General features: G+C 25.5%; 1 protein-coding gene across 7 annotated transcripts in view; it reads right to left on the reverse strand.

Annotated features, from left to right (window-relative positions):
- The window catches only part of cib (thymosin beta cib), a 66,964-nt gene that overhangs the window by 38,743 nt on the left and 14,677 nt on the right, over window positions 1-13,544 (reverse strand). For all 7 annotated transcript variants that reach the window (XM_075370085.1, XM_075370083.1, XM_075370081.1 and 4 more), the window contains one exon: window positions 8,304-8,488. In XM_075370085.1, the coding sequence (XP_075226200.1) occupies window positions 8,304-8,445 (142 nt within the window). In that variant the 5' untranslated portion in view covers window positions 8,446-8,488. The remainder of the gene's footprint in view (window positions 1-8,303; window positions 8,489-13,544) is intronic.

Consider the following 13,544-nt stretch of genomic DNA (forward strand, 5'->3'; position numbering starts at 1 on the left):
ATGATGCAGAAACACTTCCACCTGAATGAACAATCAAAGACATACGGACTCCAGAAAATCAAATTAGAAGTAGAAGAACTTGCATCAGTAAAAAGTACTGGGAAGATGGACAGTGGTGGATTATGCCAACAAAGTCGTGTACAGAGTTAGAATCAATCACTGATATCATGCGTAAGAGGAGACTAGGACTCTTTGAACATATCATGAGGATGTCAAGATCAAGACTTCTGAAACATCTAGTACAGTAAAATCTTGAGTTGAAAAACACAAGACAGGAGGCAGATGGATTAGAGAAATAAGAGAGGATCTAAAGGAAATTGGCCTTAAACCATGACACTTTAAACCATGATACATAAGATAAAATTAAACAAGAGAATCAAGAACAAAAACACTAGCTTCACACTCACAATAAAAAACTCACAACATGAATATTATCAACACTAGAAAGGGCACAAAGATCAGAATGTATGAACAAGTACTGGGAGAACCACAAGTCCAACAGTCCCATCGAAAAGACTTGGATAATGGACAGATAAGTGACCCAAGTGATCATAAACATTATGACTGCTAAGATAATATAAGCATAAGTCATAAAAGATAATAATAAATAATTATATGTATATATATACTTTTTTAAGATTAAAGATATTTTTTATAATGAACTGATCCCAGTCATAAAAAATGGGTTTATTGATAGTAACTGTAGGTGCTTAAATTCTATTTAGGTAAACCTAACTTAAGGCCAGTAATCATAGTTTATAAACAATTTTTAATTTAGGATTTCTTTGAAATTAAATTAATATTATATTGGATTACAAACACAATAGAGATTTTTTACTATCTCCCCCAATAGAAATAATTTTCCTCAGAATTTCTGAGAAATATTTATTTGGGAATCTTAGGATGAACTGGTCCAGCATTTTTATAAAAAAGTTTTTCAAGAAATTAAAATGAGAGTAGTAATAATAATTAAAATTTTTAAAAAATTAATGAAACTAACAAAATAAATAAAGCAGACAAGACACAAAGATTTTCATAATACTTTTACAATATTAGAACAAAAAAAAAATGTTTTTTGGAGGAAATATGAATAAATTAAATGGATAGCACTATTCCATGAATTATTATTATGCTTCTGTGTACTGAATATAAAATAAAAAAGAATTCAAGCATAAGTATGGAAGGCAGACTAATATGTAAGAATGAGTATGGGTAGCTTGTAACAGAGAGTTCAAACAACTATTATGTATTCATCTCACACAATCAATGAAGCAACTGTCCTTCAACTTATGGAGGGAACTTCCACATCTATATAACCAACTATTTTTTTTTGTTCAAACAACTAATAGATCTTCAGAATATCATCCAAACAACCATCATAGCTTACAGTATGAGGGCTTTACAATGTCAGAATGCAGCAGTTTTGTATAAAGGTTTTAAAATTGATTGGAACCTTGCATTTACCAAAGCTTCAAAGTGATGAATTCTTAATGTCTAAACAGTAATGACTAATTATTTACTATCAATAAAACAGAAATAGATAAAAGTTTTTATTTATTTATGAAATTATGGGCTCAACTGCTATGGTCATTAGCCCAAATGGAAATTTGTAGCGTATGAAAAATGCACTAAAAATTTATTTCATTTACATATTAATTTCTCTTTAATTTTTTTTACCAAATTCTGGATCAATTTTTTTGTTATCTCTGAAATAGCACTCTTACCATTTTTAATGCAACGATAATTGCATTACAATGTATGTAATTATAATTATAAATTATTGTGAAGAAATATTAATTTTGTATTATAACCTACATCTATGATTACTATATCACAACATGATAAAAGTATTCTTAACAAGCATTATATACATACCACTTATAAGTAGTCTCTAACCTTTGCAGTAGTACAGACTTTTAGGGCTATTTAGGACCATTAGTAGAGTAGTAATACCTGTCTCCCGGCAAATCATAGTTTATATGTAACCTAACTGGTTACATATAATCCTTATTGGATTATAGCTTTATAAGGATTTTAATTATTAAGAACTTGGCCCAATAAGAAAAATCCTTTTTGGATTATGATCCAAATAAGGATTTATTGAGTTTTATCTAATCCTATTGAAAAAAAATTATGACTAGGTCATTTGGCTTACCATGTATGAGTGTATAATATAACTTTTTAAGCATTTAATAATCATTATATCAATTAACCAAGGAGATAACCTGAGCACTAACTTTAGTAATATATATATATATATATATATATATATATATATATATATATTCACATCTTTTTTTTTATGTATTAATACAGTTCATAACCACTCTCTCTTTATTTATAATTTTTGTATTTTATGTCTGCACTAATTTAAGGTTTTTCAAGGGTCTTCTTTGACTCTTTTCAGCAAATTCTGAATCATTATTTTTGTTATTTCTGAAATAACACACGAAGCATTATTCTTCTTTAATGATCATTTCATTAAAATTTGTTAAAAAATTCTTTAAAAAAAAAGATTTTTTTTATTTTAATTTTATACTGATTTAAATATTGTACTTTTTGTAAATTTGGATTTTGTACTTTTTCTTAACTGCAGTAATAAGCCTTCATTGAGAGCTTTTCAATGATATATTATAAGTGGTACTTATTTTCATTGGTTTTTTGAGAGTTATAGTCAAATAAAATTTTAATTAATGAAATTTTTGGATCTTATAAAGGTAAGGCACATCGATTCAAATCACCTCCTTTTTTTGTTAATTTAAATATATTGATGTATTAATAATTATTAACCTCTGATTGTAAAAAAAAAAATTACAGTAAATAATACAATAAAAAAAAATAAAAAAATGAAAAAATATCATAAGTTATTAATTAAATAAAATTTTATGTACTTTTCATTTTAATAAAATGTGTATATGTAATTTAATATGCATACAAGGTAGTCATGTGATGTCCACATCAAATTTTTTATTTTACAAAAGAGATTTCTATTTTATAAAATCCCCTTTGAACAGAATTTTTATAATAGTTTTTCTTCTGAAAATTCATACATCATTTTAGGTAAAAAAGTTAATAAACATTCCAGTTTTCTTTATTATCAATCCTTTATATAAACAAGCTATATATATTTTTTTATACATTTTTAGTGAAAAGTGGAAAATAGGGAAATATGTTACTGACAATCTCAATCAGATTTATCATAATTTCTCACAGTACAGAAAACATTCTTTAACTAACTAATTTCACTGATTGAAAAGAATTAACAATGCCTACTTTAACAGTTGGAAGTTTAAACTTAAGTATGAGTGCAGCAAACAAATTTTAAAACTTAGAAATATTAGTGGTAAATTTATAATATTACTGTCTGATAGCAGAAATCACTGTCATGTCATTTTCATTTTTATAAAATCAAGAATCACTAATTAAAAGAAAATAATAGTTTAATACACACATGAGTAGTTAAGTATGAAACCTAAGTAGTGTATTACAAATACATAAATCACTGACTTTGGTAAAGAATCCTGTTAACTGCATTTACCTTAGTACAGAATGATGTCAACAATCGAACCTCTTAACAGACTACACTACATTAAAAATTCATTAAATAACTGTATTCAAATACCAAAAGTAATGAATAAAATGATACTTCTTTGATGCAAATTTAATAAATAAATAAATAAACCTAAAAACTTATTTAATTTACCTCTTCAAGATTGTAACAGCTTAATAATTTTTTATACAGTTATAAGCAAACACTAATAAAATTCAACATTTTAAATGTAATCTAAAATATGCACAAAACTTATATGAATGTATATTACAAAGGAATTACTATAAAAAAATAAAATAGTTACGATAAATAAAAATCAATCTGCTGTTTACTCTTTGCAAATCAAACAATTCTATTAGAAATAAAACAATTTAAAATTGAAATTTTATATATATTATATAATAAACGCTATGGCACGTAAAAATACATAGAATGAATATGAGTTAAAATTTGCTAAATAGGTTTAATTTCATAATAACGAATAAAAAAATATTCAACAAATGATATAAAAGACTGAATTTCTTTCTTTCTTTACATCTTGCCAATAACTTTAGAGTTTGTTTGTTATAGTACTTTACTTTTAGATTTTTTTTTGTCTGTTAACCTATACAATTTCATTTCATTACTGAAATTTATTTTAAAACCTTTAATTAAAAAAAATATCCTTTCTGAATACATTTAAATCAACTTGATTTTAACCATTGTGAAATGTACAAAAGAAACGTCTGAAATGTATGTCCATTGTTGCCTAAAACTAATATTTTCTTATTATTATCCTGATCCAAAATAGAGGTTTTTGGAACAAACGTTTTCCAGTTATAGACCATTTATTTTCAAATAATCGTGTTTTCATAAGGAAAGGTTACTTCTTTAAATTTTCATACTTATTAAAATTTTTATTTAAAAAAAAAAAATTTATTTTTAAATTTTTAAAATTTTTATTTTTAAATTAAATTTTTATTTTTAAAAACAATGAAAAGCTGTTGGTCCAATTTTAATAATGGGAAAATATAAAATTTGAAAAATAGCCAATTTGAATGAAAGTAATCAAAGAAGAACAGTTTATTGTGCATAAGACATCATTTTACTTTTTAATTGTTTCATACAAGTGTAAAATTATATTAAGTTAAGCACCTGTTAAAAAAGATAATTTTATTCAGTTTTTTTTTTTGAAAGCAAACAATCCAGTAATGAAACTAAACAAGATAGGCTAAGAAAAAATTGCAGATAAAAGTCGACCATACACATTATTTTACTATTATGAAATGAGTTAAGTTTCACACTTATCCCCAAAAATATAACCTGATAGTATAACAAGCATTAAATCAAAACTAATAAAAATATTAAATATCATTTTTCACAAAAGAAAAAAAGAATTTCCTTATGTGAGCAATTTTGAAGGAAATTAAATTGGTATACAAGTTAAATAACTACTGAATATGCATTACAAATGTATAAAAATGCTGACTGTAAACTGTTCTGTAAATATAGATGAACTGTGTACACTTGTATGAACTGAATATATTTAGTTCATACTTATCCAGAACAAATAATCATCTGTTCATGATTCTTACTGAACATTTAATAACTAACATTCTTGTTTCATACAACACTAATGACTTTAACCCAATTATTTATCCTAACATTTATAAAAATTATTTCTCCTAGTTATGTTTTATTGAAAAAGAGGTGGATATCATTTTATGTTGATTATTGTAATTAAGAAATTTAGCCTTTACTTCTCTATTTTATTACTAATATTACTTTTTAATCATAAAATCTATTATTTTTCATATCATACTGTAATTAATTGATAAATTATTTTGTGATTACGTTTAGTTTTATTCTCTGTAATTGTATTTTATTTTACTTAGAAATTAATCTATAATGAAGTGTGGAGTATGAATTGTATGAAGGATTTGGTGGTGGAGTTCTTCTTACTCCACACAAGGATACATAGAGTTATCATATTGTTGTTACATACTTGTACTCCACACAATCTTCTACACATATAAAAATGAATGTCTGTTTGTTCCATATGCATTCCTATACCACTCATCTAACTGTGATAAAACTTTGGTGAGCTGTTGTTTGCACGACTGCAAAGGTTTCCGAGTTAGTTTGGACCTGCTAGGTAGCGCTGGGTGAAGATATTTTGAAAATTTGTATTTATGGTCCAATTTGGCATATTCAGAATATTTATTAGTTATGTGAAAAGAAATATTTTTGCAAAAAAGGAACCCAAAGGTGGCGCTAGGGTTGAGATATTTGGAAAAATTGCATTTATAGTCTGATTTTGCCCATATTCAGAATATATATTACTTACGTGAAAATAAATATTTTTGCAAAAAATGGACCTACTAGGTGGGGCTGGGGTTAAGATATTTATAAAAATTATATTATATGAAACAAATATACAAACAAAAGAAGAATAAATATTAAACAAACAAAAGAAGAACAAAATAAAGAATAAACAAAGAAGAAACAGACTTTCTTCTTTTGTATATATAAAAGGCAATGTTCATATGTGTGTTTAGTATAGACTAAAAAACTACTGGACCGATTTACGCATGGGTTTTTGCAAAAACAATTCTATACAAATTTACAGGCAAATAAATATTTTCCTGTAAATTTTATATTATTTGGGCCCACATAAATCTTAAATATATGGGCCAAATAACATGATCACTTTATTTAGGAATCAATGATTACCTTCTGGAAACTTAGTGACTACCAACGTTTTCCGTATCTTACATGACTCACATCAGTGAAATTTAATTGATAAATAGCATATCGGAATGGGAGAATTATTTGAAGCTTTCATTTTAGGTTTTAATTAATCCATTATAAAATATTTGTTCTGAAGTACCAGGAATCTCCTCTATAAAAGTATTCAATGGAGATGATAAAAAAATATATATATATATTCTTTTAGTTAATTTAAACAGGAATATCTATTTTGATAAAATGAATAAACAAAAACAAAAATTTTCTTAATAAATAGGTGAATATTTATAATGTGTTGTTTCAAAAAAATAAATTTACGTCTGACTGAATTAAGTTTATTATATTATGCAAAATTTTTTTAATAAGTTTATTTATTTATTCTCTCTGGTAAATATAGTGCCTTATACTCAATAACAGCTACCCTCACTTCTATGGCTTTTATTAATTCTTTATGATATGAAATAAATTTTGTACTATGTGAAAAACACCAAACCAAATTGTGATTTAAAAAACATTATGAATGAAAGGTAGAGGACACTACCACTCTGGTACGATAAAAATCAGTGGAATATTACTAGATATGTCAATATCATGTAATCAACTTTGGGACTATGGAATTAGTATTAAACTTCTACTATTTTTTTATGAAAATCCATATAACTCTTGTTCAGATGATTCATCATAAAAAAGATGATATATGATTATAATAGTTGAAATAAAGAATTACATACAACTTCTAACCAAACAAAGAAAATAAATTTTATATAAAAGTTAATACAACCATAAATCATAAATTCAGTCATAGGTAGTAATCTGATATACAGCATATCAATTCGAATTCAGACAGAGATATGAGAAAAGAATTAAAATACAGACACATATCTATTAATACAAACAATCTAATTTCTTATAACATAAAACAGTATGTTGAAAATAAAATTCAGTGTTGTTAATAAAATTGTTCTTAAGCAAAGAGTAACAGAAAGAAACACAATGGTAAAGCTGAAAACTGTGCAAACATTTGAAATAAAAACATGCAAATATCAAGCATTAAATACTGAATTTATAACAAGATTACATATACAAAAATGGTACAAAGTACTTCAGAAGTAATGTAAATTTGAAACCATTGAAAGTAAAATACATCAAGTCAATCATAACACAAAACAAAATATATGTATAAGCATTCAACTCTAATATTACAGTTAGGATCACATTAATAGAAATAACAAGTTTTTTCCACAAATTAAAACTCTCATACAGTAAAGCAAAATAAACTAAAAATCCATGCAGAAATATTACAAATGGTAATCTTGCATCAAACATAGTAATAATTGTTTAATATAAAAACATGTTTTCAATAAATTCTTATTGATATATAATTTCTTAAGTCTTAGCTTGACAAAGTATTTATTTTTTAAAAAGGGTACAAGTTCAGAAATGGCAGATATAGGACTACTTTTGAGAAACGGCACAGTAAATAATTAAGGAAATATTAATTTTATTGGCATCTATTTATCCAAAATATTGTAAACAGAAACCAACTGATTATCTTTAATAATTAAATACTGATGTATTAAAAAACAAATCATTTTCTCTTTTAATCACGTGAAATTTTTCCTAAATTTAAGATGAGTTCACGTCAGAAGCAAGTGTTTTCCTTCTGGGTATGCCATTACAGTTCAGTATTCATCAGACTGAATTACCCTCAGTTTAAAAATTTCTTGAACTGTCCATTTAATAAATTATATAACATTTGAATTACTTAAAATGATTGTTGAATGAAAATCAGTTATTTCTAAAACTAGAATAGCATACATACACACACACACACACACAGAGAGAGAAAGAGATTAGATAGGAATGTATTGCCAATGACGTGACAAAATTATGTAGTTGTATACAGATTTTAACAAGGTGAAAATAGTGATGAATTTCATTTAGATTAGACAGTTTAAAAAATTAACTATTCTATCGCATAAATAAAATAAATATGATATATAAATATACGTTCATACAAACTTACCATCGGCAGTAGGTAACACATTTTTCTCATGTGTAGACGCATGTTTCATTTTCTCTGTATTAAATCCTTCTAGCTGACTTTTAAGATCACCAGCAACTTTTGGAAGATCTTTTAATGATGGACTAACAGGACAGGCTGACATTTTTCTATTTAATTTATTTTAATGAACTAGGTGACAAAAAAATCTGAAACAAGAAGAAAAAACATATAACAATCAATAAATCTGATACTTTTTTGAACTTCAAAAGATATTTCGTTTTCTTGATTTAAAATAAATCAAGCAGAAAATATAAGAAAAAAAGTAAATAATATGAAAAATACTTCTGGTTCTTTTTAACCAGTTCACTTAAGTATACAAAAATATACCCATTATGTTTGAAGTAGGCAAAAAAAATACAATAACGAATGTAAAAAAAAAAAAATACCTATGAAACATTTAGTTACACGTATATGAATGTATACTGGGGGTCCCATAACAATTAGTATGTGACCTGACCCGAGACGCAGCTCATTTATATGAAACCACTCATTTCATGCCAGTCTTATTAGAGAAAGTGAAAAATGAAGTAGATTGACATTGCCTTCTTCATCAAGCTGAATACACTCTTGTACATCAACCAAGCTCACCAAAGTATTGGTGATATTCGCACCTTTATGTAACATATCAACTGTTCAAAACAGGGAATGGTTGTGTAGTGAACATGATTGCTTTCAGAACAAAAAACTCTGGTGCCATCCTGTTTGTCAGATATAATGTTTTCAAAAAAAAAAAAAACCAGAATAAATTGTCTAGTTAAAAGACTTATGACCTCTTTCAGATAAGATACAATATATTATACCACTGTTCCTATTTATTTAAAAAATTCACATAATAAAGGATAAGAGTTTAATAAAATTTTATAATAGTGTTATATACATATTATTATTATATTATATACAACATGGAAAGGAGGTTAGAGGAATAGTCTTCATTATAATATTCTTTCTTCAATAAAATTATAACTAACTAATTAATTTAATAGGTGCTCTGTATTACTTTTATCTTCATGATGAGTTTTATTTATTTTCGTTTCGAGTTAAAATGAATACACAATTATTGTATAATTTTGTACTGTTTCTATCTTATATTTGTAGTCAATTCTTAGTATCATGGAATGAAAATTGGATATCTTTATATGTTTCATACATTTGTGTTTGAATAAATAAAACATATCAATGAGATTAAGTTTTATAATCACTTTAAAAATTTATTTTTTATGATTAGCTAACAAATTAAATAGTGACAGATTTCATATTCTGTACAAATTCGGTTACGTTGTTTATGGTATACTCATCTCCTACACAGCAATCAAATTTCCAGATAAAAAAAGAAGTTATATACTTAACAGATATTTCACTGCATAATTATTACCATATTCCGTTATAAAAAGGCAGGAAATAAATTTATTCAGGTGTCAGTGTGTTTGTAAATAGGCGTATATATTTATTCATGAGAAAGAGAAAACATAGGTAAAAAAAAACAAAAAACAAAATGATACAAAAATTAAAAAGGATATTCAGGTCAAGGAATAGATTTAAAAACAATAAAAATGATAATCAATTAAGACCTTCATTAGTAAAATTATTATTATAAATATATATATAAATTATTACAATTAGTAATCAGAGTAAAACAGCTATGATAAACATAAATGATATATAAAAATAACACTGTGTAATTCATAAAAGTAGGGCAAAATGTAACAAGAAATCATAACAAAATATTATATTTTGCTCCAATTACAACAATAAACTGTTAAAAAAAATTATTTTTATGCTACATCAACATAACTTAATTGACACAGATGGAAACTTTATTACTTTATATAAGGCGGCATATGAAGGAATGTCTTTATGACCTTCATGTTAAGAATGACATGACTATTTAATATAATGTGAATTGTATTAAATACAATTCAATCTAGATAAAAATGGAACAAGTAAAGTAATTATTTTTGCAATTAAATCAAAATACAGCAGCAATTCAGAAATGCCAATTTCCAGTGATCTGATTTTATTTGTTAATGTTTAAATTGCTAATAACTATTTTTGATACCTCGTTATTTATTTTCTCTTATTTTCATATTTATTATAGATTTATAACTAATCTTTTCTCCCTCCTAAAAACTACTCGGTTATAAAAATCATCCATATACATACAGAAATTTTATAGATTTATAATTATAAATCCAGTTATTATTCTTTTTCATGAACTTCAACAAGGAAGATGAAATGTATGAAATAGTAAGTAAAAAAAATTCTTGACACCCAATAGGAATCGAATGCAATACCAGCTGAACTAGCATGTAAATACTACACCAACCTAGTCAGGAATGATTTTACCTCTCCATTATGTGATCAAATTTTTAATTTAAAATATAATTTTAGTCAAACGTGTGTACACGTATTCATAAATTTTTAGAGATTAAAGTAAAGGGGAAAAAATACTTTTATGTATTTCATTATGAATATTATGTTATGTATGGTAAGTACTAGAACCATACCAATCTTTCTAAATCTGGTGGTGGTTGTGGAGATATTGCTTTATGGAGAATTAATCATTCAGTTTACCGAAATATGTTTACCATTATAATGACATGTGCAAAAGAAAAATGTCTATTTTAACTTTTGGTAGGAATGGAAGGACTTTTAAAAAAGTTTGGGCACAGAAAAATTTGGATTATCAGATTATGTTGCGAGTTTTATGCATTACTGAATTAATTATAACATTTTTAAGTATTTATAATTCCGCAGTATAAATGGTAATTGTATATTTCTGACATTGTAATGTATTAGGAAGGTTTTGGGTTTGAATGAGAAGCACTTCAACCCTTGGTTGGGTTTTGTGTAATTATCAAACATAACAGTGTAATGTTGTGTTTCTGGTGGTTTGAGCCACAACAAAAACACACAAGCACAAAAGGTCACAGAAATCAAAGGGGTGCCCACAATTTAATATTTAAAAACTAAAAGAGAAAAAAAAGATCTTGGTTAAAAAAATGATATAATGGATAATCTACCTACAATAAAATGAAGTAAGACAAAAAACCCAACCCAAGTATATCAGGCTATAAGTAGAATATATGGCTAACGCCATATCCATCACACCCACAATTTCTTAGAAAATTAGGGTATCTTTAACCAAAATCAAAACACAGAAAAAAATCCACATATATATATATATATAAATTGCTATTTCTTCTGATACTCAACCATTTAAAGCTAGGCTCAAGTTTTTTTTTTTTAAATCCTTACCCATCCAGAAAATTGTGTGGTGTACGAATAGCCAATTGAACCATACGCATCATTTAACCAGACCACTACTGGAGAATGAGAGTTTCAGCACAATTTGAATCTGCTTTGGGAAATGTAATTAAAACAAAAAACATTAGTGGAACTATCCACTTGTTTGATCAATGAAGCTTATTGAGACTTATGCCATGTGGATAAAAAAATGAAAAAATAAATTTTTCCATACACCAGTAACTTTCTTTTTGGCTAAAACGGCAATTCTGATATTTTCCCTATATTTAGTACATACAAATTTATCTATTTGTTATTGAATAGCTAGTTTAAACAAATAAATTATTAATGTGACTCAAAGAGAATTTAAATGTGAAAATATTAAAAAAAAATGTTTAATGTTTTATTATGATTCATAATGCTGCTCAACATTGTTAGAATCTAATCATAACTCAATACTCATGATATCACAGCAGTCATCGTTAGTTTTACAATAAACAATTCCTTTTCTTCATCAACTGGTTTCATCTATGCATCATACAAGTAGTAAAATAATGCCATAAACTGACAGTATTTTCATCTTTCAGAAAGGTAATAGAAGGCAGTAATCATGAGGTACTGTGTTTTATAAACAAAAATGTTACAAAGGGTTGATATATAAATTTAGCACCACACCTACTTGCAATCATCTTTAACTTTCTCTTCACTGAAAATTAGTTCTTGTTACAGCAAGATACATTAAAATGTAATCAATTAGACTAAAAATTTTTAAAGTTAACCAGAGAAGTACTTAACTTTAAAAACTAGAAATGTTTTACATTCCTACTTTCATGTGAAAATAGAAATGTAAAACCAATATTCTATTAAGATTTGCTGAACTCTGAATCTTTCATAAACAATAGTGAAAATTTGTATAGAATAATAAAAATTATTTCATTTTTAAAGCAAAACAAATTAAATTCATTAATAATTTAAAACCTAATAATTAAAACTCACAACAATCATTTAAATGACTCAGAATAATGAAAATATAAAATGCAAAAAAAGTTAAAATAAAAATTTCCCATATAAACTGAACAACACTGGTTTATAACAGTTTTACTTTTAATATTATTATTATTTATATATATACTTATGTTTAAAATGAATATAATTTAAATTCAATTCACTTTCAAAATAATGAAAATATGTAGATATCCAGATGTTCAGGAAGCAAATTTCCAAATAATTAAAAAGTAAATTGCATTAAATTATTATTTTTATATAAATTTTAAATAATAAATCTTTATGTTATTTTAACAATGTATTTGTTAATTTTTTTTTAATGTTTAAAAATTCTCTGTACTCCTGGGTAAATCTAATTCAAAAACTTAGCATTAGATAAGCCTTTTTTTTAAATATTTGAAAAAACTTACTCCAAAATAAATCTTCAATTATCAAATTAAAAAAAGTAATTTAAAAATTGGGAATTATATAACCCTCTTAAACCATATAAAAATCACTCTCTCTTTCCCCCTTTCTCACGGTATGAGGGTGAGCATATGTAACAATTCAACACATGACACAGATACGCTGCTCTCCTTCTCATTCTTCAATAAAAACACAAGCCTTGTTTAAGATGACAGATAAAAAAGCTTTCACTAATATACTTTTAGAAAAAAAAAAGAATGAAAGTAAATTCCAAAGAGCATAAAGTGGTTTACATTACTGTCAAACACAACCTTCAAATAAGCTATACAATAAAATATAAGGAGCTAACAATTTCTTTAATATGTTAAAACATAAATTTAGAAAAAAATGAACACAAAAATTCAGATAAAAACCTTCCTGTATTTTCTCTTTCAATTATTTATATATTAGGAAACATAAAAATAAATCATTTAATAAAAAATGATAAATATTGCAATTGGTACACGTTTTAAAATAATATGTAATAAACTTCAGTACTGTTATAATTAG

The sequence above is a fragment of the Lycorma delicatula genome, chromosome 7 (genome assembly GCF_047948215.1).
Source record: "Lycorma delicatula isolate Av1 chromosome 7, ASM4794821v1, whole genome shotgun sequence".
Lineage (NCBI taxonomy): Eukaryota > Metazoa > Arthropoda > Insecta > Hemiptera > Fulgoridae > Lycorma > Lycorma delicatula.